The following is a 25288-nucleotide window of genomic DNA, read 5'->3' as shown; positions in this document are numbered from 1 at the left end:
TGGGGCTTGGGTGCCACACAAGGCCCTCACTGTGTGCGCACATTGTCTCCCTGATAAAAGGGGCCGGGCCTGGGAAAACGGAGCCTGTCTCCAGGCGACTAGGCAGGCTGCTGGGGAATGCCCAAGGCCCCTCCCCTTCCCCAGCACCAGGGCCAGGGCCAGGGAGGCAAGGGGGAGGGGCAGGAGAGCAGGCCAGGTGCCCAGATTGGGAGGGATAAGTCCAGAAGTCCAGAGCCACTCTAGGTGGTGTTGGGTGGCCTATGTGAGTTGGTGAATGAAGTGAGGAGGAAGGTGACATTAGGCCTTTCCTTTCTCCCTCTCCCTTCCACCCCTACATTCCCCCACTGGCAACAGCCAGGGCCTGCCTTGTTCAAGGAAAGGTTTAGGGGTAGAGGAAGTGGTGGGGGGATATGTAAGGATTTTGTTTCCCAAAGCCACGTCTCTTCAACAGGTTGGTGCATGTCTCTGCTGTGAGCACCCCCAAGTGAGTCTAGGGGGGACCAACCCAGGCCTTCGTCTTCTCATCCTCACAGTAGAGTGCCTGCCAGCTTACCAGCATCCAGCTATCCCTCCTCCAGGGCTTCTGGAAGACAGCCCTTGAGCCTATCCAACTGAACTGAGAAGCATGCCAAGTGGCTTCCTTCCCCCTGGCTTCCAGCACCATTATATTCATCAGCAATTAGTAATTGCAATTAATTGTTAGTACAGTTACCATTTCAGTGCCTGTTATGACAAGTTAAGCCCCTGTACCAGCCCTAGCCAAGCCATCATCTCTAATCTTTGCAATGACCCTTCACAAAAGATATACCATCATCCCGTCTCACAGGTGAAGAATGTGAGGTTCAGAGGTCAGACTTCCCAAGGTCACACAGTGAGAAGGAGAAGAGACCCAGGCAGTAGGCCGTGGGACTCTCTACTAGTTTTGCTTCCTCCCTGCTGGTAATTGACAGTCCTCAGTCCTTGTCATGGGAGGGGAAAGCTGCCCTTCAAGAATGGGATCAATGTGGGGGCCTGCTTTGGTTCTCCAACCAAAAGGCAAGGAAGTGCAAAGGGAGCCTCTCACTGGGACTGTGTTACCAGGGCCGAGATGTGGCAACTCTCTCTGTTGCCATCCCCCATAAATAGATTATCTAGATAAAATACAGGTCACCCAATTAAATTTGAATTTTGGATAAACCGACAACTCTTAACCGACAACGTGTTAAGTATATATTATAAGTCTATACCAAATATTGCATGAGATAAACTGATTCATTATTTATCTAAGTATTAACTGAGGATCTTGTACTTCTCTTTTTTTTTTTTTTTTTCTGAATCCAGCAACCCTACCCCAAAGGTACTGCAGGTGACACCAGCTCTGAGTCCAAACACCCCCTGTAGGTGGCACAATGGAAAGCAAAATATCCTGGTCACCATGGGGCCAATTAGGCCCACTGCAAGGCTTCGAGGGGCCTGTCAAGATGCCCTGAAGCCCTCATGCCTTCAGTCAAAGCAACCTTTGGCAGTTCAGCCCCTCAAGTGGAAGCTGGAGCCTTTGAGTTCCCAGCTGTACAAAAAGGAAGGGGAGCCTTGGGCATAGCATGTGGACCTTAGGTAGTCTTCTCGAGTTCCATGGCAGTTGTGTTCTCTGAGAGAGACTCTCCCCAGGGCATCCTCAATCCTGAACTCTTCCTTAACAGTAATATCAGCCTTTGGCAAGAGCATCTATTTGCTAATTGAAGCATTCATGTATCCTGCCTTACCTTGTGCCAGGTACTATGCTGGCCTCTGAGAATATGGTGTTCAAACAAAGGAACCCTAAGCTCTACCCTCCCGGAGCTTATGCTCTGACACAGGACCACAGCACAGGCAAACAAACTGCACATATGGAACAACACTTGTGAGGGGAAGGTACAATGTGCTCTCACTGGAGGCTTTAACAGTTCTGCGAGCTTCGTGGAATGGCAAGAGTAGTGGCATTATGGTCCCCACTTTACAGATAAGGAAACTGAGGCTCAGAAAGGTAAAGTAGGGCAGCCCGGGTGGCTCAGTGGTTTAGTGCCGCCTCCCGCCCAGGGTGTGGTGATGGAGTCCCACATCAAGCTCCCTGCATGGAGCCTACTTCTCCCTCTGCCTGTGTCTCTGCCTCTCTCTCTCTCTCTCTCTCTCTCTCTCTCTGTGTGTGTGTGTGTGTGTGTATCTCTCATAAATAAACAAATAAAATCTTAAAAAAAAAAAAGAAAGAAAGAAAGAAAAGAAAGGTAAAGCAGCTTGGCCAAGACCACAGAGTTGGTGGATGGCAAAGCTGGGGCTTCAACCCTGACCTGCAGCCTGCCAGCCCCAAGCTCTCTGCATTTCATCTTCCTTCCCATTTTAACTCCCGTAGGCATCATGTCTGAAATGTGCTAGGAAATTACACATTTAACATGGGAACACAGCAGGAGAAAGCAGAAAAGATCCTGTTGGAACCTTAAAAAGAAGATAATAACCCAAAGGCAGTTTCTATGAAGGATCCAATTCCCAAACCTGAGATCACGAGTGTCTGGATGGATATAGGAACTCCTTTTCCTCCTGGCACCAGATCGTTCCAGCTGCCCACGGGACTCCAGTAGGGTGGGGCTGCCTGGCTTGAGGTGGGGCACTTTCCTCTGAGGGTGAGGTCACTGGGATCCTGTGCTTGGCCACAGTGCTGTTACATGGAGTCCTGCCACCCGGTCTCCTCCCATTACTCTCAGACACTGGGTGTGTGTGGGTGTGTGTACATGTGCGAGCCTCCTGAGCAGGCAGGCTCTGCAGGCCAGAGGCTTCACACAGCACAGAAGGGCCTATGCTCAGGTAGGAGGGGGAAAAATGCAGAGAGAACAGGGGTGTCCAGAATGGTCTGAGCTGGGTCCCCGATGCCACTGACATCTGTTTCAATTTTGGGCTCAGAGCCTCAGTTTTCCTTATTTCTAAAATGGGAATAGTAAAAGTACTCCATATAGTTGTTGGGGGGATTGAATTAGAAAACTATGAAAACTACTTAGCACAATGTCTGGTGGTGGAAAGTACACAAATGTTTGCCACATGACAATGATGAAAACATGACCCCAACCCCAAATTGCTCATAGTTTATTCATTTGGGTGTTTATTCATTTTTTTAACCAAGACTTCTTAATATCTACATCTTGCCAAACACTGAAGTCCTCTGTGAGGGTTACCAGGAGCTGTGGTGCCAGAAATTCCTTTTAAGAAGCTGGTCCTGTTCAAGTCCCAGCCTAGCCACCCAACAGTTCTTTGAGCAGGGGTATGGTCTCTGTGTTCTGCTTCCTTGCCTGTACTATGCCCCCTGGGCATCTCAGGAAGTACCTACGACCAGTGCTGTGTTGGCAGATGATTAATAACCAGTAGTCTGGGGGAGAACTGAAAGCCCTGTGTTTTGTAGCATTTGCCAATTTCTGTGGTGTAAATACTCTCATGTGAATACTGTGACTTTCTGTTGGATTAAGAATGAGATGAGAGGGGAAAAAAGGATTTCAGAATGTCCAAATTCACTCCTTAGTTTCATTGTCACCACACCTACCTGTCCTTACCAATAACTCATCACTTCCGAAGTCACTCATTCAATCAACAGACATTTCCTAATTAACTGCCTGCCCTGTTGTAGGTGCTGAGATACAAAGACACCATCTGGGAGTGGGTGGGGTGAGTGGTGGTGGGAACATAAATTATCATACAGCATCTCTTGGTGAATCTAGAAATGCACCAGATGGTTTAATGGGTATCACCGATCATTATTTGGTAGGACAGTGTCCTGATACACTCCAGCCTGGAAGGGCAGTAGGAGAGGAGTGTTTCAAACCAAGAATACTTTTTTCATTTCCTCCCCAATAAATAAAAGAAAAAAGAAACATAGAGAAGGGTGGAGAATTGAAGGGAAGGTAACAATAGATCATTGTTGAAATGGAATAGCAGACATTCTGGGAACAAGGCCATGGGTGAGGTAAGAGGAGAGGAGAGCCAGAGTTCCACAGGCCACTGGAGGGAGGGGTTGGGGGCAAAGGCTTAGCTGCTTCTATCACCTCACCCCAACCCCGCTCCTCAACTCCATCCAGGCTCTGAAGATCTTGTAGGTAAAATCATGAGCAGACAGGTAAATCCAACCCAAACTCAATTATAAGCAATCTTTTTGTTTGTTTGTTTTTTGGTCACATTCAGTGTTTGATTTCAAAATCAAATCTGGGGTTCTGGTACATTCTGTGGGTAATAATAAAACTTTGTGCCAACTTTCTTTTAATGATCTTGAATAGCAGCTCATAGTTACCCTCACATACTGGAAAATAAAGAGCCAAGATTTTATACCTAGGTGAGTAAAAACAGAAACCCCTCAACTATATGTATTACATTGCTGACTCCTAAGGTAAGGCAGTTTTCAGGCCCCATTATACCCATTAAAAGTTATCCTCATTGGACTGGAGTGGAGGCAATGACATATGCTAACTGAACACTGACCGTGTTTTGAGCACCAGAGATATAAGGAAGAACAAGACATGGGCCTTGTTTTGGCAGAAAAGACAGCCACCTAGCAGCCAATGATAATGCAGTGTGAAATTACGGTAGCACAATGACATATGTTTAAATCGTATAAAGGAGGTGGTTGTTAGCACTGCTGGCAGGGTAGAGCATGCCAGGGAAGACTTCACAGAAGAAGTGACACCTGAGCAGGCTTTTAAAGGATGAATGGACATTGGACAAGTGAACAAGATAGGGAAGGGTATTCCAGGTAGCAGGGAGCAGAATGTGCTAAGGCAAGTGTGTTTGAGAAGTACAGGTTGTTTGTTATTCCTGCAGAATAAATATACGCAGGAAGTGGAGCCAGAGACAGCATTAGAGGGAGGCAGGCAAGCTGATGACTGAATCTGAACTTGAGGGCAATGATGCAGCAACAGAGGGTTATAACTAGGGGTGCACGATGGGAGCAAACTGATCAAGTCTGTGTTTCAAAAAGATGACTCTTTTGTGGTAACATGGGAGGTAACCAAGAGGTCAAGACTGGAGGTCTGAGACCAGTGAGGCTGCTAGAAGTTTCTAGGCAGGAGAATGAGTAGACAAATAGTAGGGCTGAAAAATACTGAGCTTGAAATCCATTTATTTATTTCTCCTTTCCCTTGTGGTTCTCAAGACTGACTGATCTCCCCTAATCCCAGAGGACACCAACCTAAGTTCAGACCTACTACTGAGCTGGTCCAAAGTTCCCCAAACGCCACTGCTCTAGCCAGGCTCACCTCCAGGGCCAACTCCAAAAGGTGATCTTACAAAGTTCAGCCATGAGTTGTTTACCTCAGCAAAGGTTACTTTGGGGCCCTCTGTTTCTCCTCCAAGGATGAAAAGTCAGGTCACTGGGCAGGTATCAGATAGTCCTTGGGGGGCCCACACTGGTTCAGAGGATCTGCAAGCTGGCCCCATTAGGAGGGAGAGGATGGGGGTTTCCCCACAAACTCCCTCACCACAAGGAAACTTGACTCTGCAGGCAGGTCTAGGACCCAGAATGGGAAGACAGAGGATCTGGGGCTGAGAAGGAAAAAAGGGAGCAGCATTGTTCCTGGTGGGTTCACTCTCAGTCCAGACAGTGGCTATCTCCCCCTTCATTATCATCTCAAAGGGGGGTAAAAAGGGGGCCCTGTGAGCTGGCTTCTCCCCTTTAGCAACTTCTTCCTCTCAGGAGACAGTTTGCACAATGGAGGAGGGGCTGGGCGGGGGCTGACCAAGGCAGCCCAGGCTCTGCCAAAGCCGCCTGGGACAGTGGGGTTGGCTCGCCACCTGCTGGCGGCTCCTGGTGGCAGGGACCAGCATCCTTCAGGAACTCTGCAAAGGAAGACTGGGATTCTCAGGCTGCCTGCATAGATCTGGAGAAAGCTGGGAATGTATTGAGATTCAGAGAATATAGGAAGTTGGAGAAGAATCTAGGATGGAGTCCTGCAGGAAAAGCTGATGTGCCTGCAGGCAGGAAGTCTCTATCACAAATGTCCAATGGATGCAGAGGCAGCTCCCAGGTAAGTTAATGAGTGTTAGTTTCTCCCTTCTCCCTGTTCTTACCCACTGAGGGGCAAGAAAAAGACTGCTGTTTTTGAGACCTGATTGAAGTGTAAGTATAAAAGGCATGATTGAAAAACACCAGGAGACATTCCTCTGGCCAAAATCATGTCACTCATCAGTATGCACAGCCTGTAATTCATCCATTAGTCATGCTTGTGGATTAGAGATGGAAGATCCAAGTCAAAATTTAAATGTTACCTGGATGGGTGAAATAGCTGATGGGTATTAAGGAGTGCACTTGTTGTGATGAGCAGTGAATGATGTATGGAAGTACTAAATCACTATATTGTACACCTAAAACTAATATAACACTGTATGTTAACTAACTGGAATTTAAATAAAAACTTTTTAAAATAATAAATAAATATTACTTGAGTGAGGCCATTCATTGCATTTCAACCTCATTTACTGTGCCCCTACACCATACTACTTACCACATGGACATCAGGAGGACAGATTAATAAGACCCAACTTTATCACTCAGGAGCTAACAGGTCCGAATGATTAATAGAAAACTCTGTACAACAGGATAAATCCTAATCCACTCTGCCCATTATTGGGGATGAAGAGATTAAATAAACATGCCCATGAGGGGCTGTCATCAAGATGATTAATGTTGCAAAGAAGGTCACAAATAGTCTCCAATAGTAACTCACACCTAAGTATCACCTACTGTCTACTTGACACATCCTAAGCACGTTTATATTAACCCAGATTTTAACCCAATTACATACATTAACTCTACAAGGTAGGTACTATTTTATTCACATTTAGGTACAGTAACTTGCAAAGGTCAATTAGATACAATGGGGTAGAGATGGGATCTGAACCCAGACAGCTTAGCTCTGAAGTCTGTGTTCCTCACCATTGTACTGTGCTGTCATTTATCAGCTCAGCCTCCACACAGGAAAGTAACTTTCCTGACAAACAGGTTTTTAAATAACACCCCCCCCAACCACTACCACCATATCATGGCAAACCCTGACTAAGCCAAAGATAACACAGCAGAGAATGCTCAAAATCAAGGTCAAGCACTGGGTTAAAAAGAAACAGAGGACTGCAAAGGCCATGCAGGCATCTTCATTACTGGGCAGACAGGCAGCAGGATTATATAGGCAAGAATGCCTGGAAGCAACATCTCTGCAGAAATCAACCGCTACACTCAGAACCTAAAGATGGTGCTTTACATAAGCACAGACACAGATAAATGAGGCTTCACAATGACAGGCTTCAAGCAACACTGAAGACAATGTAGACTGGATCAGAAAAGAGGCCATGCATATGACCATCTTGCTTAAGGAGAACTGATTTCTTAGCAGGAAAGTAAAGACTGCTGTCTACACCTGCTGAACATGCTTCCATGTTGACTGTCCTGAACATGTATTATATACTATAAATATCTCCCACTCCAAAGCACAAGCTCAATCATTCCCAACCTGAGTTAACTTCTCAAGGAATGAATGTGAGTACACACATGCATGTAGGAATAGCAGAGCCTCTGGCATGCTCAGTGAACCGAATGCATTAATTTTTTTTACCTAAGACATAATTACTGAGAACCTGTGATGTGGCAGCCTTTGGAGACAAGCATACAACCTCGCTCTCTGGCCCCATGACCATTTAGGGGTCTACTATCAGAAATGCCCTGGAGAGAGTGCTTCCATGTCTCACATTTGGACTTATTTCCTGGACTGCAAGTTCTATGTCTCCAACTAGGACTGATAATAATATTGATCACCTATCTCTACCAAAAATTTGGTATAGGACCTTATTCTCCAACTGCCAGATATCCACGCAAGCAGGGTCTGTTCATCACTTACCTGAGTACCTAAGACTGTGACTTGTACTCTGCTGTGCTCAATAACTACTCGGGGGAGAGCTGCCGCAATGACTTGGACACACGTGCCCAGTCTCTGCCTCTGGAAAGCTAACCATCTCTCAGCATGCCTAACGAGAGGCTGGAAGGCACATCATTTCTGCCCATACTTGGTGTTAGAAGAATATATTCTGGAGCCAGACTGCCAGTCCATGGAAGAGATGGGATACAAAATTAGGCACTCTGGTCCTAAGGGTGTTAGATAAGGACCATGGGCCTATGTTGGTTTCTTATACCCTCACAGCAACCTAATTGAATGGATGGAAGATGGCTGAGGCAGAAAGATAGTAAGCAACTTGCCAGAGTTATTTCAAATTTTTAAAGTTTTCCATTTTTAGGAAGGTAATATGGCACACATACCATATATTATGTAATACTTGTGATGAGCTCTGGGCAGCACCCCCATAGCTAATGTAAAACAAGACTGCAGTAGCTCATATGGTCAAGCACAGTGAGTAGTATAATGAAGACTATTATAGTCTCACTTTCCCTCAGACCAGGCTTTGCTGCCAAATGGATTATAAAATATTTTCTAGGGATGCCTGGGTGGCTCAATGGTTGAGCATCTGCCTTCGACTTAAGGTGTGATCCTGGGGTCCTGGGATCAAGTCTTGCATCAGGCTCCCTGAGGGGAGTCTGCTTCTCCCTCTGCCTGTGTCTCCGCCTGTGTCTCTGCCTCTCTCTCTGTGTCTCTCATGAATAAATAAATAAAATCTTTAATATATTTTCTAGTTGTCAGAGCTTTTTGGGTTTTGGATTTGCAGGTAAAGGATTGGGACCGTAAATGTAAAGCACAAAGAAGGTGCCATGGTGCCTGGCATACAGCAGCCACATGGTAAACATCGTTTCAGTTTCCTTCCCTCCGGCCTATCTGTAATATCACCAAGCCTCTCAGCTCCCCACCCCCACTACCCTCCAAGATTGAAATAAGCCCCATCTCCTCTCTTGCGCCTAGGTGGAAGCACCTGTAGATTTTGGCTTACCAATCTGTGTGGGCATCATCGATCACCAACAAGATCCTGGGCCTTTGAATAATGGGAGCAGAGGGACCTGGAGGCTCCATCAGCCCTGCGGGGGCTTGTGAGGTCTGCTTCATGGCACTGGAGAAGGAGCTAAAGAGACTGGATCCTGGAGAGGAGAAGGAGGCCGCCAGGGGCTGGGGGTGCCTCCTTTCCATGGCTGGGGAGGCAGGGGAGCTGGTGGAGCTGTCTGGGCGCTGCAGGTCTGTCATGTAGCCATTAGGCAGGTTGGCCACAAAACTGCTGTCAGAGAGGCGCCGCCGGAGGAAATTCATGGCTATGGATGGAAGAGATGGCTTGTTCCTACTCAGACTTGTCTGGGTGAGGCCCAGAACACAGGATGCCGAGGAGAGGAGGTGGTAGGGTCTTAAGCCAGAAGAGCCAGGAGAATCCTGCACAAGTTGGCTTCAGCTGTCTTTGCTAACCTGTGGAAACAACCCAACACACACATTAGTAGAAATGACCTCCTCCCCTTAAGAGCAAACAGATATGGCATCTTCCTGCTCCACTACTGGGGGCAGTATAAAGTGGGACATCCTTTTGGAAAGGAATCTGGCGACATGTAATTAGAGCATAACCTTTTAACCTACAATTTCCATTTTCTGGAATTCTACCCAAGAAAGGAATCTCAGTTATAGAAAAAGCCTCCTGCACAAAATATGTTTTTCATAGCATTACTGATACTAGCAAAATACTGGAAAGAATTCCAACCTTTAGTCACAAAATAATGAATAAATAAACTACAGCACAGTCATGCAGTAGAAAACTTTTGTGGCTATTAGACAGGGGTACATATAAAGAGATTTTAGTACCACAGAAAACTTTTCATTTGTAATTAAAAAACTCGCGCTCCAAGTTTATTGGGACAGAACAACTACCACATAAGGGATAAAATAACTGAAAACCAAATACATTGGAATAATAACTAATTATATTTTGGTAATGCAATGACATGGCTTTTTTTCTTTTACTTTCTTTCCACTTACCTATATTTTCCAGATTTTCTAGTATACTGTGTGGACTGAACTGCATCCCCCAAAACATGTTGAAGCCCTAATCCCCAGTGTGCTGGTAACTGGAGATAGTGCCTTTGGAAGGTAACAAAAGTTAGTTAAGGTAATGAGGGTGAGGCCCTCATGATGGGATTGGGGCCTTTATAAAATGAGACACTAACGAGCTTGTTCTCCCTCCACCAGGTGAGGACACAGGGAGAAAGAAGCTGTCTGCAGGCCAGTAAGAGGCCCTCACCAGAAACCAAACATAGTGGGACCCTGATCGCAGACATCCAGCCTCCAGAACTGTGTAAGAATAAATTTTTGTTCTTTAAGCCACACAGTCTGTGATATTTTGTGATGGCAACCCGGGCAGACTAATATATATTACTTTTCTGGACGGAAAAAAATAAGTTCAGAAAAAACAGATTATTCACTTGAGATCCAGATATCCCACTGAGAAAAATGATTATTTAAACGATACAATTAGATCCCTTCTAGTTTTTTGAGATTATAGTTTTATTGAAGTGAAATTTACTTCTGCTGAGATACACAGTTCTCAAGTGTACAACTCTTTGAGTTCTGGTATTGAACAAGTAACTGGTATAAGATTTATTATACTTATGTTGCCTCAGGAAGTTCTCTTGTGCCCCTTTCTGGTCAGTCCACACGTTCTCATAGACAAACCCTCTTCTGATGTCTGTCACCATATATTAATTTTACCTCTTCTTAAACTTCATATAAAGGTAATTGTATGCACTAATCTTTTGTGAAGGGCTTTCTGCCCTCAACAGAGTGGTTTTGAGACTCATCTAGGCTACACATACCAATAGTCATTCTGTTTTTCAGTCGCCAAGTAGCATTTCACTGGATGAATAAACCCAACTTTTTACACTCTCTCCTTTTGATGGATATTTGAAATGTTTCCAGTTTGAGGGTATTATGAATATGATTGTTACGGGGATTTGTTATTTAAGCATTTTTGTGGGAGAAGGGAGAAAGTGAGAGAGAGTGAAAGGAGACTTTTCTTCAGGAAAATATCTAGAAATGAATTTATTGGATTATAGGGTAGAAATATGTTTACCTTTGTAAGAAACCACCAAAATTTTCCCATAGTGGTTGTGTTCTTTTGTATATTTCATTTGAGGGTTCCAGTGCTTTACATCCTTAACACATTTGGTTGCTGTCGATCTTTAATCTTAGCCATTCCTTTGGGTATAAAATAGTATCTAATTGTATTTTAATTTCTTTTTTCTGATACTGAAAAAGGTTGAGCAATTTCCATGGGTTTAACATTAACATTAACATATCTTAACATTAACATATCTTCTTTTGTGAAGTGTCGGTTTAAGTCTTTGGTCCATTTTTAAAATGTGGGTTGTTTATATTTTTATTATTGATTTGGATTATTTGATTAGGAGTATTTTATATGTACATACAAATATATATACATATACATGTCAGGGATACATATTTATATGTACATATATGAAATCTGTTACATTTATCTGCAGATGTTTTAAACAAATTTAAAATTCTATGAAGTCCAGATTTTCTTATCATTAAACCTTTCTGTATCTGCTTTTAAAATCTTTGCCAACCCCAAGATCATGATGATACTGTCTTCTAATCTCTTACAGAAACTTAATAGTTTTAGCTTTTTTGTTTAGGTCTATAATCCAGCCAAACTTGATTTTTCGAGTGGTGTGAGGTAGGGTTCATTTATCCAGTTTTCTAGCACCATTTATGAAACTATTTTTTCTCCAATGAATTGCTTTGGTGGCTTTCTTGGCACTAATGAATTGTGTATGTATGGGTCTATTTCTGCACTCTATTATACTCCATTGATCTGTTTGTCCTTACACAGCCTTGATTACTATGGCTTTGCGGCTTTAAAGGCCTAAAATCAGACAAAATGAGTCCTCCAACTTAGATTTTCTTTCTCAAGATTGTTTAGAGTATTCTAGGTCCTATATTCATATGCATTTTAAAATCAACTTGTATGTAAGTCTGTTGGGATATGGTTTGGGATTATACAGAATCCACGGCTCAGTTTGGGTAGAAATAAGATCTCAACGCTACTGGATGTTTTATTTTATGAACATGATAGAGCACTCTACTTACTAAATCTTCTTTAGTTTCTCTCCGAAATGTTTTGTAATTTTCAATATAGAAGTGTTGCACGTATTTTGTTAAACTGATTCCTAATATTTCTTCTGGGTTTTTTTTGGGGGGTGGCATTTTAAGACTCTGTTCCTTAAGCTTCAATTTCCATTTGTTTTCTGCTAGTATCATATATTTGCCAATTGTTGTCAATATGTTGATGTGATAAATTCAATTATTGTTTCTAGTGGTTGTTTATACATTTCCTAAAATTTTCTACTTAAGCAATCATGTCATCTACAAATAGAGACATCTTTACTTCTTCTTTTCCTTTTTTTTTTTAAATATTTTATTTATTTATTCATGAGAGACAGAGAGAGAGAGGCACAGACATAGGCAGACGGAGAAGCAGGCTCCAAGCAGGGAGCCCGATGTGGGACTTGATCCCAGGACTCCAGGATCACGCCCTGAGCCAAAGGCAGACACTCAACTGTTGAGCCACCCAGGCGTCTCTACATCTCCTTTTCCAACCTTAAAGCCTTTCCTTTCCTCACCTCTTTCATTACAGTGTCTAGTATCCCACTACTGAATGGAAATGATGAAAGTAGGCACCTACCTTTTCCTAATCTTAGGGGGAAAATGTTCACTAATTCACATTACTAAGATGTTAGCTGTAGATTTTTGTAAATGCACTTTATCAAAGATAGTTCCTTAATAGTCTTAGTTGCCTGAGAGTTTTTATCATGAAACAGATGTTGAATTTGCGAAGCGATTTTCAACTGAGAAGACTATAGTTTTTAAAATCACTTATTTGCTTAATGTGGTGAATCAACTGATCGATTTTCCAATGTTTAACCAAACTTGCATTCCTGAGATAAATCCACTTGGTTATAGTTAATTACCAGCTTTATATATTGCTGGATTCAATCTGATAATATTTTGTTGAGGATTTTTGCATCCGTGTTCATGAAAAGTACTGGTCTATAATTTCTTTTTCTGGTAATATCTTTGCTAGATTTTGGTACCAGGGTAATGTTGAGCTCACAAAATATGCTGGGAAGTGTTCCTGCCTTTTCTATTTTCTGAACAAGTTTATGTAATATTGGTATTATCTTTTTTCTTAAATTATTGGAAGAATTCAACAGTGAGGCCATCTGGGGCTGTTCTCTTCATGGAAAAGTTTTTAATAATGAACTCAATCTGTTTTATAAATCTATTCATATTCTCTGTTTCTTATTTCAGTATTTGCAATATGTGATTTCAAGCAATTTGTCCATTCTTAGTTGTTGAAATCTACTGGCATAAGCTTATTCATAAATTTTTTTATTATGTTTTCATTTTCTGGAGGATCCTTTTCCCTGTAGGATATTTTCCCTGATATTCTTGATAGGAGAAATTTGTTGTTTCTCTCTTTTGGATTAATTTGTGTTGCTAGGAATTTACAAATTTTGTTAATCTTTTAAAGAATCAATTTGCAGCTTTTCCAATATTCTCCATTGTTTGTTTTGTATTTCATTTCTGCTCTTTATTACTTCCTTTCTTCTCCTTCCTTTGGATTTAAGAGTTTGATTTTTTTCCTAGATTCTTAAAATAGAAATATAAACCATTAATTTTAAACCTTTTATCTTTTTTAATATAAGCATTTAAAGCAATGCATTTCCCTCTACACATTGCTTTAGCTACATCTCAGAAACTTGGCATTTCATAACTTTCATTACTGTTGAATTCAAATTATTCTTAATTTCTTTGTGATTCTTTTTTGACTCATGTATTATTTAAACATGTTTCATTTTCAAATTCCACCACTCTTTCAGATAATTTATTATTTTTAATATGATTCACTTGTGAGCAAGGAACATAATCTATAAGGTTCTAAACTTTTGACATCTCTGACATTCATTGAAACTCATGTAGGCTCAGTAGGCTCTATCTTAATGAATGTTCCATTTGCATTTGAATAGAATGGGTAGTCTACAGTTGTTCAGTGTAATGTTCCATAAATATCAATTGGATTGCTGCAAGTCAGTTTCCTCAGCCAGGAAGCCAACTCTGCTATGGTGATTTGCAAGCGAGAAGTTTATTGGAGAGTGCTCCCAAGATTAGCAAATGTGGGAAAGTATGAAAAACAGAAATGAGTTGAACTGCAATACAGTTTTAAAGGAGGCATCAGTCAGACTTACTGATGGAGCTGGGCATCTTTTTAGCTTTCCTCATTTTCCAGCTACTTCCTTAGCCTATACTCTGCTAACCTGTCAAACCAATACAACTGCAGCTTTCTGCTTTGGTTTAGCTGCTCCATGCCATGTGAACTGGGGAATGCTTTAAGAAAAGAGGCACATAAATGTAGATCTCACTTAGCGGGTGTGATTCTCTTCTTTCAAGGGTCATATCTTCTCCAGATTCTACCTACTTTTGTTTCTCTCCAGGAACCTCAGATGGTGTCTTTTAAATACTGTACCCAAAGTTTTTTGTTTGTTTGTTTTGTTTTTTGTTTTTGTTTTTTATGATAGTCACACAGAGAGAGAGAGAGGCAGAGACACAGGCAGAGGGAGAAGCAGGCTCCATGCACAGGGAGCCCGACGTGGGATTCGATCCCGGGTCTCCAGGATCGCGCCTTGGGCCAAAGGCAGGCACCAAACCGCTGCGCCACCCAGGGATCCCAAATACTGTACCCAAAGTTTATAATTATCAACTATGCAAGGATTAGTCCAACATGAGCTACTGAGTCATTATTCAATCTGGACCTCTTCCATTTTTAATCTACTGGATAGAAAAGTTAATAAAATACTAGAATTGACTGGACTTAGAGATTATTTAACAACCCCTTCTTTGGGAACTCTGGTCAATCTTACACTGAATTCCACACCTGCAGACAAATCACCTCATTATCCTTTGACCAACTCCAGTGTTAGTCAAAGGCTCATCCTGTACCTGGGTGGCCAGCGGTTGAGCGTGTCTGCCTTTGGCTCAGGGCGTGATCCCCGATGCTGGGATCAAGTCCCACATCAGGATTCCTGCATGGTGCCTGCTTCTCCCTCTGCCGATGTCTCTGCCTCTCTCTCTCTCTCTCTCTCTCTCTGTCTCTCATGAATAAATATATAAAATCTTAAAAAAAAAAGTGAACAAATATTCCTCGATTGCAGCAAGTGCTAGTAAGGAATATAGAGTGCTTTTATAAAGATTAAGTGGTGTTGGGCCAGGGGAGGCTTCTCTGAGGAGATGACCTTTCAGCTAAGTTGTGAAAGATAAGGTGAAAGAGAAGTACATATGCAAAGGACCAAAAGTAGGAAAGAGCTAGGTACATTTGAAGAATAGAAGGAAGGGCAGCCCAATCAGGAAACAAGAAGGAGATTTTTCTAAGAAAATGTTTAGAGAAGTAGTGGGACAACATCATGAAGGGCCATACTTATGATAATTTCTATTTTAATTCAAGTGCAAAAGTAAGCAAGAGAGAGACATGGACTAGTCAACCTAGCTACGGAGTGGAAAACAGACTGTAGAGGGTGTGAATAGAAGCAGCCAGACCAGTTAGGAGGCTGTTGCCATTATTGGGGTCCTTGGGTGTGAAAGAAGCGAGTTGGATTATGCGGTTTGCAATGTGTTTTCCTATTCTGTGGGTCACTCATTTCTTGTGCCATTGGACACTGAATATCTCTTCAGTGTCAAATGTAATCTGATAGTGAGACAAGGTGGGGATGAGAAGGATTCTAGGAGGAAAAGAAGGGTAGGAAATCTCTCTGGGACAGAATGGTGTAAGCCAGGGGGAGTACACAGCCCCATGCTGCCCCACAAGTGGCCACTAGAGGGCAGGAGTGGCCACACCAGAAAGGAAAAATGAAAAAAAAAAAAAAAAACACTTGCAGAAAATAACTTTCGCAAGCTTCCTTCTTGGGGGCTGTGGCAGGAAGGAAGACTTTACTGGGAAGAGTAAAAATAAGGTACTTCTCAGAACTGTCGGTTGAGCCACAACAAAGAAGAAAAATGTAAATCATAGGGACACAAGTTTTGCATGGAAGTAGGAAAGACAGGGCGCCAGGGTGGCTCGTTTAAGCACTGGACTCTTGATTTCTGCTTGAGTCATGATCTCTATCTAGGTTGTGAGACTGAGCCCTGCATCAGCCCCCCCCCCCCCACTCAGCAGGCAGTCTGCTTGAGATTCTCTCCATCTCCCTCTGCCCCCACCCTTCAATGCTCGTACATACATACATACATACATAAAATCTTTTTTAAAAGTGAAAAAGACTCCATTAGAATAAGAGCTGCCTCACAAGTAACACTGGCTACTTTGGGAAAAGATGAGCAACTGATAAGCCTGGATAGGAGAGTGAACACCTGTGCTCAGATGGCTCACAGACACTGCAGATTCACTTCCTTGCTCAACCTCAAATGAGTTTCTGCACTTGGGCCCCCATCCCTCACTTCTTCCCAGAAGTACCACTATTTGTCCACTCAGGCCAGAAACTGGACTCTCATAGTCACTCCTTGACCCTCACCATTTCAGCCACTCAGTCACCAGGCCCTGTCACTGCTGTCTCTCCCAACATCTTTAATATCATCTACTCCTCTCCATCACTCCTACCATAGTCTTGGTTCACATGCTGATAAATTTAAAAATGGGCCAAAGACAGTAAAAGGCAGAAGATAAGATCTATGAAAAGATGTTCCACCTTGAATGTCATCAGGAAAATACAAATTAAAACAAGATACTACCTATTAGAATGGAACAATGACAACACTAAATGTGGGTAAGATGTGGCTAATGGGAATGCAAAATGGTAAAGCCACTTTGGAAGACAGTTTGGTGGTTTCTTGTAAAAACTAAACATACTCTTATTATCCAGCAGTTATGCTCCTTGGTATTTACCCAATGGAGCTGAAAACTTGCGACCATGCAAAAACCCACCAGTGATGTTTATATTAGCAGGTTTACTCATAGTTGCCAAAACTTAAAAGCAACCAAGATGTCCTTCAGTAGTGAATGAATAAATAAAATGTGGTAATCCAGAAAATGGAATATTATTCAGTAGGAAAAAAGAAATGAGCTGTCAAGCCATGCGAAGACACAGAGATCCTTACATGTGCATTACTAAGTGAAAGAAGCAAGTCTGAAATGCTACATATGGTATAATTGTAATCCCAATTATATCACATTCTAGAACAGGCAAAATTACAAAGACAGTAAAATGATCAGTGGTTGCCTGGAGTTGCTGGGGCAAGGGTGGGTACTGAATAGGCAGAGCACCTAGAGTTTTAGGAGAGCAGAAATATTCTGTAGCATACACCATACTGATGGATACACATTACTATACATTTATCCAAACCTATAGAATATACAACACCAAGAGTGAACCACAAAGTGAACTACAGACTTTGGGTGATTATGATGTGTCAGTGTACATTCAACAATTGTAACAAATGTACCCTCAGGTGGGGAAGTTGATAGTGGGAAAGTCTACACTTGTGTGTGAGTTAGGTGATACATGGGAAATCTCTACTTTCCCCTTAATTTGTCATGAACCTTAAACTAAAAAGAATATAATGCCTTTCTGATAAAAAAAGGGGGTGTTCTTAAGTGCAAGACCTCTACCAAGATCAGGCTAAAGACTATCGTTGCCTCACCATTCTGGGGCTGGACATTGCAGGACAGAGGGAGCAAGCCTGAAGGTTATGCTCACAGACCCTGGAGCCACAGGACCTGTGTTCTAATCTCAGTTCTGCAATCTAGTACCTACATGGCCTCAGGTAAACTTCTTAACCTCTCTGTGCCTCAGTTTTCTCACCTGCAAGGTGGGGATAGTCTAATAGTATCTACGTTACAGGATGCTTGTGAGCATTAAGTGACTTTACATACATCTAGAATAATGCTGGCATATGATGAGCAATCTGTGTTAGCTGCTGTTATTATTCTGATTGTTTTTTAACATTGTGCATGTCCCATTGCCTGAAGGTCTAAACAGTATGGTCAGCACTAGTGTGGGAGACAAAGTGGCAGAGACTGCAGTATTTACATAAGAACTGGCTTTGGAAAGGATCTGACTTTGAGACCCAACTCTGCCTCTTGCAACTAAGTAATATCCAGGCCACAGGTTCTTGATCTGCAAAGCAGGGATACTAATCCTTATCCTTCCTACTTCACAGGTCTCTGAGCAGACAAAATAAAGTGTATTAAGTTGCTTTTCAAAATATTTATTTTATAAGCTAACATAGAGTAAAATAGACTTTTTGGGTGTAGAGTTCTATGAATTTTAACTCATTTATGTAACCACCACCACAACCAGGGTACAGAATATTTCCATCGACCCACATGGAATTGCTTTTTAATCTTTAAAGTGCTCTGCAAATGTCAATTGCATAATATTTCAGGGGCTATTACCTGGATCTCTTACAATGGGACATTAGCTAAAGAACATTTGAGGCCTGGCATATAACTTAGAAAATAAAGGAAGATGAATTCCAACAATTGAACTTCCTGCTCACCAGCTGCCTTTGCCCTGGCTGTTCCTTCACCTGGAACACTCTTGCTACAGAAACCTGCATGGCTTACCCCCTCATGTCATTCAGATCTTTGCTCAAATGTCACCTTCTCAGTGAGGCCTCCTCCTAACCACCCAATGTTAAACCGTCTGGTACTTTGGTTCTCTCCTTCCCCATTCCACTTGTTCTTTTTTCCATAGCATGCATTGCCTTCCATAAAACTATATACTTTGGGGGGCACCAGCTCAGTCAGTTAAGTGTCCTGCTCTTGATTGGGGCTCAGGTCATGATCTCGTGGTTGTGAGACTGAGCCCAGTGCAGGCTCCTTACCTAGCGGGGAGTCTGCTTGAGATTCTCTCTCCCTCTGTCCCTCTCCACCTCTGCGTGCTTGCTCTCTCTCTCAAATAAATAAATCTTAAAAAAAAAAAAAGCTATATACTTATTTTGCTTATTGTTGATTCTCTGCTCCCTCTGATAGAAAGTGCCCTAAGAACAGAGATTATTGTCTGATTTGTTCACTGCTATATCCCAAGCATTTAGAAAAATGTAGTAGGGGATCAATAAATATTTGTTGAGTGAATTTGTTTAAAATAACATGAATGAAATTAAACCACACTCACCTTTTGTTTGTGAGGACTAAAAATACAATTATATACAAGGAAAGTAACTATCAGAACATCTGACACATAAGCCTAAGCTGGAATAATGCAAAGGAATATCTGATTTAATTTTTGGTGAGCTCTTCCCTCATGTAAACACACCAAGATGATAAATTCTCTCTCCAGCTTCTGTTCAGTGAATGCTGACAGATTTTTCTTCCTCCTTCCCCATTAGGAACTAGCATTTGCGTAATTAACAGCTGCTAAAACCCTTTCTGCAGGAGCAGAAAGTTTAAAAATTCATGGAGACAACATGGGCTCAGCTTCATCAATATACTGATGAGCACTGGCGGTGTGGGAGCCTAGGGTGAGCCGGAGAATCCAGAGGCTGTACCACTCAAGTTGCAAAGCTAAGAGATACTTAACTTCCTGAAAAAAGGTCAAACCTGCATCTTTGCCAAGGGAGCAGCTCCATCTCCACCTATAGACAGACCTGCGGGGTCTTTCATCTGCAGAGCTTTGTTTGAGCCACATCTACATGAAAGTATCCACTGTCTTTGATGAGTTCAAATCCACTCACACAGGCCTTTACCTCCTGTGAGTGGCAACACTCTTGTTCCCACAGGTGGGACACTGTGGGTCCCCAGCCAAGGATTCAGGCTTTAAAGCTAGGATTTGTGGGTGAGAGAGGCTTCTGTATCAATAATTCCCTCCCCTTGTTGGAGAGCACCTCCAGATGTCAGGAAATTATATGGAAGAGAGTCTCCCAGGGATCGAGAGAAGTGAGAGTCTTCCATTTATTTGAGATCACCCACCTCAATTCAAACTATATTCAAATGGAGAAATGTCAAAACAGGGTCACAAAAAAATACTCATGTACATGAGCATTTACATCAAATAGCTTCAAGTTTTTAACCTACAATTATAAAGCAACTATATATAACTGTTACCCACAAAATAACCACAGGATTTATTTACAGGCAGAATTTATAAAGCTTTCCAGGCAGCACAAGGCAGGATTGAGACACAAGCTTAATGTTACCTGACAATCACACTGGCTTGCCTCTGATTGATCTAGACCTTTATCTGAAGGTCATGCTAAAAATCTAAACAGAGGCTCCTGATCACCTGAGGTCTGGAACTAAATGGCCATCTTGGGCTGCCTCTGTGATTGCTGCCTGTCATAGGCCCTTAAAATAAATAAAGGTGATTTTTAGCAATGTTACCTTATTACAAAATAAACAATATGTAGTTTGGGGGTGTGTTTCATAATATTATTTCCAGGGATTTTCACTCTAAACTGGGGCCAGAGAGGTACCCACTTTGGTGATCATCTAGAATGTGGACCCTTTTGGGCAAACCCCGCTTCTCAGGGTGAACAGCTCTGCTTCCATCACCACTTCATATTCACGCCGTCAAGCTCAACACTCAAAGATACCTCCCCAGTTCTCCTTTGGTGCTTCTCTAGTGCTCAACAGATTCTCTCTAAACAACTCTGGCATCCAATCTCATCTCTGTCCTCCCTGCAGTGCCAGGGCACCCTCATCTCTCTGGGGTACAAATGTGACAGCTTGCATACCTGCTTCCACTTCCAATCCCTTGCCTACATATAATCATGTCACTTCCCGCAGAAAATTCTTCTGTGGTTGCCCATGGCCTCCAAGATCCTTATCTTATTCACATTCAGGCATGGAAACTCCAGCCCTCTCACCTCCAGCTTGGATCAGACCACTTCTGCCCCCAATCCATTGTCCTTTTATTTCTCTGGCTCAGCCTTATTTATCTGTTAACTCACTCTTCAGGATGCCTTCCTTACCCTCTGCTCCACATGTTCTAACCATAGGGCTCCCTGAACATGGCAGGTCCTTTCTCAAGGACAGCTCTTCCACATGTAGAGACCTCTGCCCGGCTCAGCCTTCTCCACACATCATGGTTAAATCCCCCCTTCCTTCAGTACTCACCTCCTGCACCACTCAATCAGGACGGCCTTCCTGACCATCCCTAGCACACTCCAGAATGGGTAAGGGGGGTATTCCAATGTTCTTGGAAACCACTTTTCAATTTCTTTCCACCAGAGGCTGATTGCTTTGTTGGTTCACAAGTCTCAGTGATATACCCATATCACCTGGAGCTCCTAGCAATACAAATTCTAGGCTTCACCCTCAGAGGCTCTGATTTTGTAGGTTGGAAAAGTAGCCCAGAATAAGCATTTAACAAGCTCGTCAAATGATTTGCTGCAGTTGTTGTATATACCACATTTTGAGAAATACTTCTCTGGATCAGAACATCCAAAATGGGAAGTGCATCCCCTAAGGCTTTTCAAAATAATGCACTGCAGTGTACGTAAAAAATTGTTTGAACTTTTATTTCCAAATTTTCAATCTAAATTCTTTTTTGTGTGTACATTTTGTGGTTACAGTATATGTGTAAAATATTCATGATTTGTACATAGATGAACACACCTACGTTGGGGTGGGCAATTTGATAGTTTGAATTATTCGTTACAATTCTATACTTCTCCCAGAATCTACAGTTTGTCAAGTGATTTTGCAGTTGTTTCCACTTGAAGCTGAGTGACTCCTTTGCCCACTGACTTTGGGCTCAGCCATGTGACTAATTTTGGCTGATGTGATAGTACACCAGTTCTGAGCCACAGACCTAAGAGACATCACATGTTTCCACTTGCCCTCTTGTACCTCTGCCAGTGCCATGAGAACATGTCCCGTGGATCTGATGAGGAACAGAGACACCTGAAGAAGACTTAGACCCAAGCAGTACCTTAGAGTCATCCAGATGAGCCCCACCAAGATGCGTCAGCTCCCAGTCAACTTGAAGAAGCATGAATAAAACAAATGCTTATCAATCTATACCATCAAGTTTGTGATTGTGTGTCATGTATTGGCTCCTAATACAGCAATGACTGGCTTAGATTTCGGGATCACTGAAGGCAGGGTCTGTACTCCAGCTCTGTATCCATAGCACCTTGTACAACCTCAGTAGATAATAGAATTAATTGATTGATTCTTTCTCTATTTCCTGAGAAAATTCTAATCAATGCTCCCTGTGGCCCTGTTTGAAAGGGGTTAGGTTTAACTCACTTTTCTAAAACCAACTACAAAGGCTGGGACTTCTCGGGTCCCCAGATCACCTTTCCTGCAGTCACACAGAGAGCTTGTCCATGTGCACCCCAGGCTCCTGTATAATCCTGAGGTCAAAATACCACTGCCTATTACCCCTAACATTAGATATCTGAGTGGCCCAAGGGCTGACCTTGCTTAGGTTTTCTTTTCTGTGGTCATTTGGGGTTTCTACTTCAACAGCCCCCAGTGATCCAACAAGACTGTGGTATCCAATCTCTGCCTTGAATCTATGACTGGGGTCCCAGAGCCCTCTTTCAAGGATTGGTCCCCAAGCATTCCCCCAGGAGGATCTACTTCCTAACTCCTGGGAGAGCATCTGTAACTCCTAGTGCTATGGCTGCCATGCCCATCTACCTGGTTGGAAACTCAAGGGCTAGCCACTTCCAGGCTCTGCATTCTCTGCAGGGAGAATGTTCTGCTCCCTCAATCCCTGCCAGTGAAAACTCAGAAAGCCCCTATTGTCCTGATCTTGTTGAGAAAACCTGGCTATTGTATACAATGGGGAAAATAGTATTCAAGGGAATATCCAAGTCTCTGCACAATCACTGTGGGTCTCTGTTCTCCAATGCCTGTGCCCTTGGAGCAGCACCTGCCTGAAGGGCCTCTTGCCCACACCTCCCTCTGCAGCAACAGGCCAGGAAACACATTTGGATTATCTCTGTATGAAGTCAGGAGGTTTTGAGGTTTTGGGTATGCCAGTGGGGTGCATAGTATGGCTGGGAACAGCAGAATACAGTGGGGGACCCTTGATGATACCCTCAGCAGAGCTGACAGTACTTCATCTTGCATATGGGATTGCTCAGAAAATATAAGTTGGGTGGCATCAACTCCGTCTTTTTTGTCTTTGTCCCATTTACAAAGAGTGTTTCCAAGGAGGCTTTCTTTCCTTCCCCCTTCCCCCCTCCATCTCTTCTCCCTTCCTTTTTTTTTTTTCCTTAGATTTTTATTTATTTATCCATGAGAGACACAGAGAGAGAGAGGCACAGACATAGGCGGCAGGAGAAGCAGGCTCCATGCAGGGAGTCTGATGTGGGACTCGATCTTGGGACTCCAGGATCATGCCCTGAGCCAAAGGCAGGTGCTTAACCACTGAGCCACCCAGGCGTCCCTCTCTTCTTCCTTCCTTTCCTTCTTTTCTTTCTTCCTAATTCTTTATCTTCCGTTTCTCCATTAAATCAGAGCTGCTTTTTCAGGAACTAATTTTGAATTTTTTTTAAAGATTTTATTTATTTATTCATGAGACAGAGACCGAGAGAGGCAGAGACACAGGCTGAGGGAGAAGCGGGCTCTATGCAGGGAGCCTGATGTGGGACTCAGTCCTGGCTCTCCAGGATCACGCCCTGGGAGGAAGGCGGCACTAAATCGCTGAGCCACCTGGCTGCTCCTAATTTTGAATTTGAAAGGGACTTGGAAGTTGATACTATTTCTTAGTCCATGCAGAACTCCCTTCTATAGGGCTTGTAACGTAAAACTTACTGCTATCATTTACTGAGCAGCTATGAAGTGCCAAACACAGTGCTATTGTTTCCAGGATATAAATATATATGAATCCTGCTCAGGAAGTGCCATTACCCTCACTTTACAGAGGAAGAAACTGAGGACCAAAAATGATAAGTAATTTATGTGGTCACTCAATTTGTAAATAATCATCACAGTTCTGTCAGGCATTGTTCTAAGCACCAGACACATATTAACTCATGCTTCCTCTAGTCTTATGAGGCAGGTGTGCTATTATCACCTACACTTTACAAAAGTGGACAATGAGACCCAAAGTTACACTGCTAAGAGGCAGAGTTTCTATTCAAACCCAGGCAACCAGGCTCCTGTGAGCATGATCCTAATCACTAGGCAGCACTGCCCCTCGATGGTAATAGGATTCAAACCCAGGGCATGGGCCTATTGATTTTCTCTCATGTCACGGTACCTTGGGCCTCCTTGAATCTGCAATCTGGCTTCTAGGATTCCATAAACATAGCTTAGTGTATAGAGCTGCTCAGAGTTCTGGTCACCTACGCCTTGGCCCCCATGCAATGATTTTACATCTCTGTTCCCTCTGCCTGGCATGACCTTCCCTTCGCTCTATGTTCTTCAGCTGGTTACTTCTGATGCAGCTCATTCCCTTCTCCCTTAGGGAGGCTTCCATGACTACTCTCACCAACCAACTAAGACTAAGAGAGCTGCTTTGTGTCCCTGCAAAGCCCTGTGCACACTTGTCCCTGTGGTTTGAGGGGAGGGACCATGTCTGGCTACAGAATCACTGAGTTAGAGATAGTAGTAGGCACAGCTGGGAGCCCAGAGTCAAGAAGGATGCCAGCATTACTACAATCCAGGAACCAGACACGGTGTTTCCTTGTGCCAGATCAGAAAACACACAGAGCCAAATAAATAACCTTCTTCCTAGAGATACAGGAGAGGCTCACTCTGAGAGTGAGAGGCTCACTTGGAGAAAGGAAGAAGGACTGAAATGAAAGGAAACGCCAACTTTATCTGGAACATCTGAACGAAGCTATTAACAGGTAAAAGAGAGACAGAGAGACACACAGAAAGACACACACACAGAGACAGGGAGACACAGAGACAGAGAAGGGCATAGAGAGGGACAGAAAGAGAGCAAGAGAGAGACAGGGAGACAGAGAGAGACAGAAGTAGAAAAAGAGAGACAGGGGAAGAGCACAGCCCGTGGAGACCAGGCTGATTACTGTACATCCAATCCTATCACCTTCAGGTGTCCGCAGCCTCCTGTCTAAGCTTGGCAGGGCAGATGGCCAGCCTGGCGGTGCTTCTGGCAGGCAGGTGCCATCCTAATGAGTAATTTAGCAAGTTTACTCTGGAGAGCAGCAAAAGCATGCTATGAAACATCTTAAATTTATCAGATCCCAAACAGAACTCCATTTTCTGCCATCTCCCCACCCCAAACTGCCCTCTCTTCATCTTCCCATCTCAGTAAATACCACACTTGGTTGTTTAAGACAGAAATGTGGGAAGATCCCATAATTCTCCCCTCTCCAGCCACCCTCCACAGGCCATCAAC

At 43.1% G+C, this 25288-nt stretch overlaps 1 protein-coding gene and 1 long non-coding RNA gene across 9 annotated transcripts in view; one reads left to right on the top strand and one right to left on the bottom strand.

The window, feature by feature from the left end:
• LOC144323830 (uncharacterized) overlaps positions 1-21984 on the top strand; it is a 65923-nt gene extending 43939 nt beyond the window's left edge. Inside the window, exons 1-6 of one of the 5 annotated variants that reach the window (XR_013389173.1) lie at positions 3972-4111; positions 8695-8765; positions 8886-9015; positions 9949-10046; positions 10146-10251; positions 21823-21984. This is a non-coding gene — a long non-coding RNA (uncharacterized LOC144323830). Of the gene's footprint in view, positions 1-3955; positions 4112-8694; positions 8766-8885; positions 9016-9948; positions 10047-10145; positions 10252-21822 lie in introns of those variants that run through there. The other 4 variants (XR_013389175.1, XR_013389174.1, XR_013389171.1 and 1 more) reach the window with 4 other exon arrangements.
• Positions 1-25288, bottom strand: part of SYN3 (synapsin III) — a 453214-nt gene that overhangs the window by 408242 nt on the left and 19684 nt on the right. For all 4 annotated transcript variants that reach the window (XM_077914724.1, XM_077914725.1, XM_077914727.1 and 1 more), the window contains one exon: positions 8914-9374. In XM_077914724.1, coding sequence (XP_077770850.1) covers positions 8914-9224 — 311 coding nt within the window. In that variant the 5' untranslated portion in view covers positions 9225-9374. The remainder of the gene's footprint in view (positions 1-8913; positions 9375-25288) is intronic.

The sequence above is a fragment of the Canis aureus genome, chromosome 11, assembly GCF_053574225.1.
Source record: "Canis aureus isolate CA01 chromosome 11, VMU_Caureus_v.1.0, whole genome shotgun sequence".
NCBI lineage: Eukaryota > Metazoa > Chordata > Mammalia > Carnivora > Canidae > Canis > Canis aureus.
Note: the sequence above shows the minus strand (reverse complement) of the source record. Positions and strands in the feature narration are given on the sequence as shown.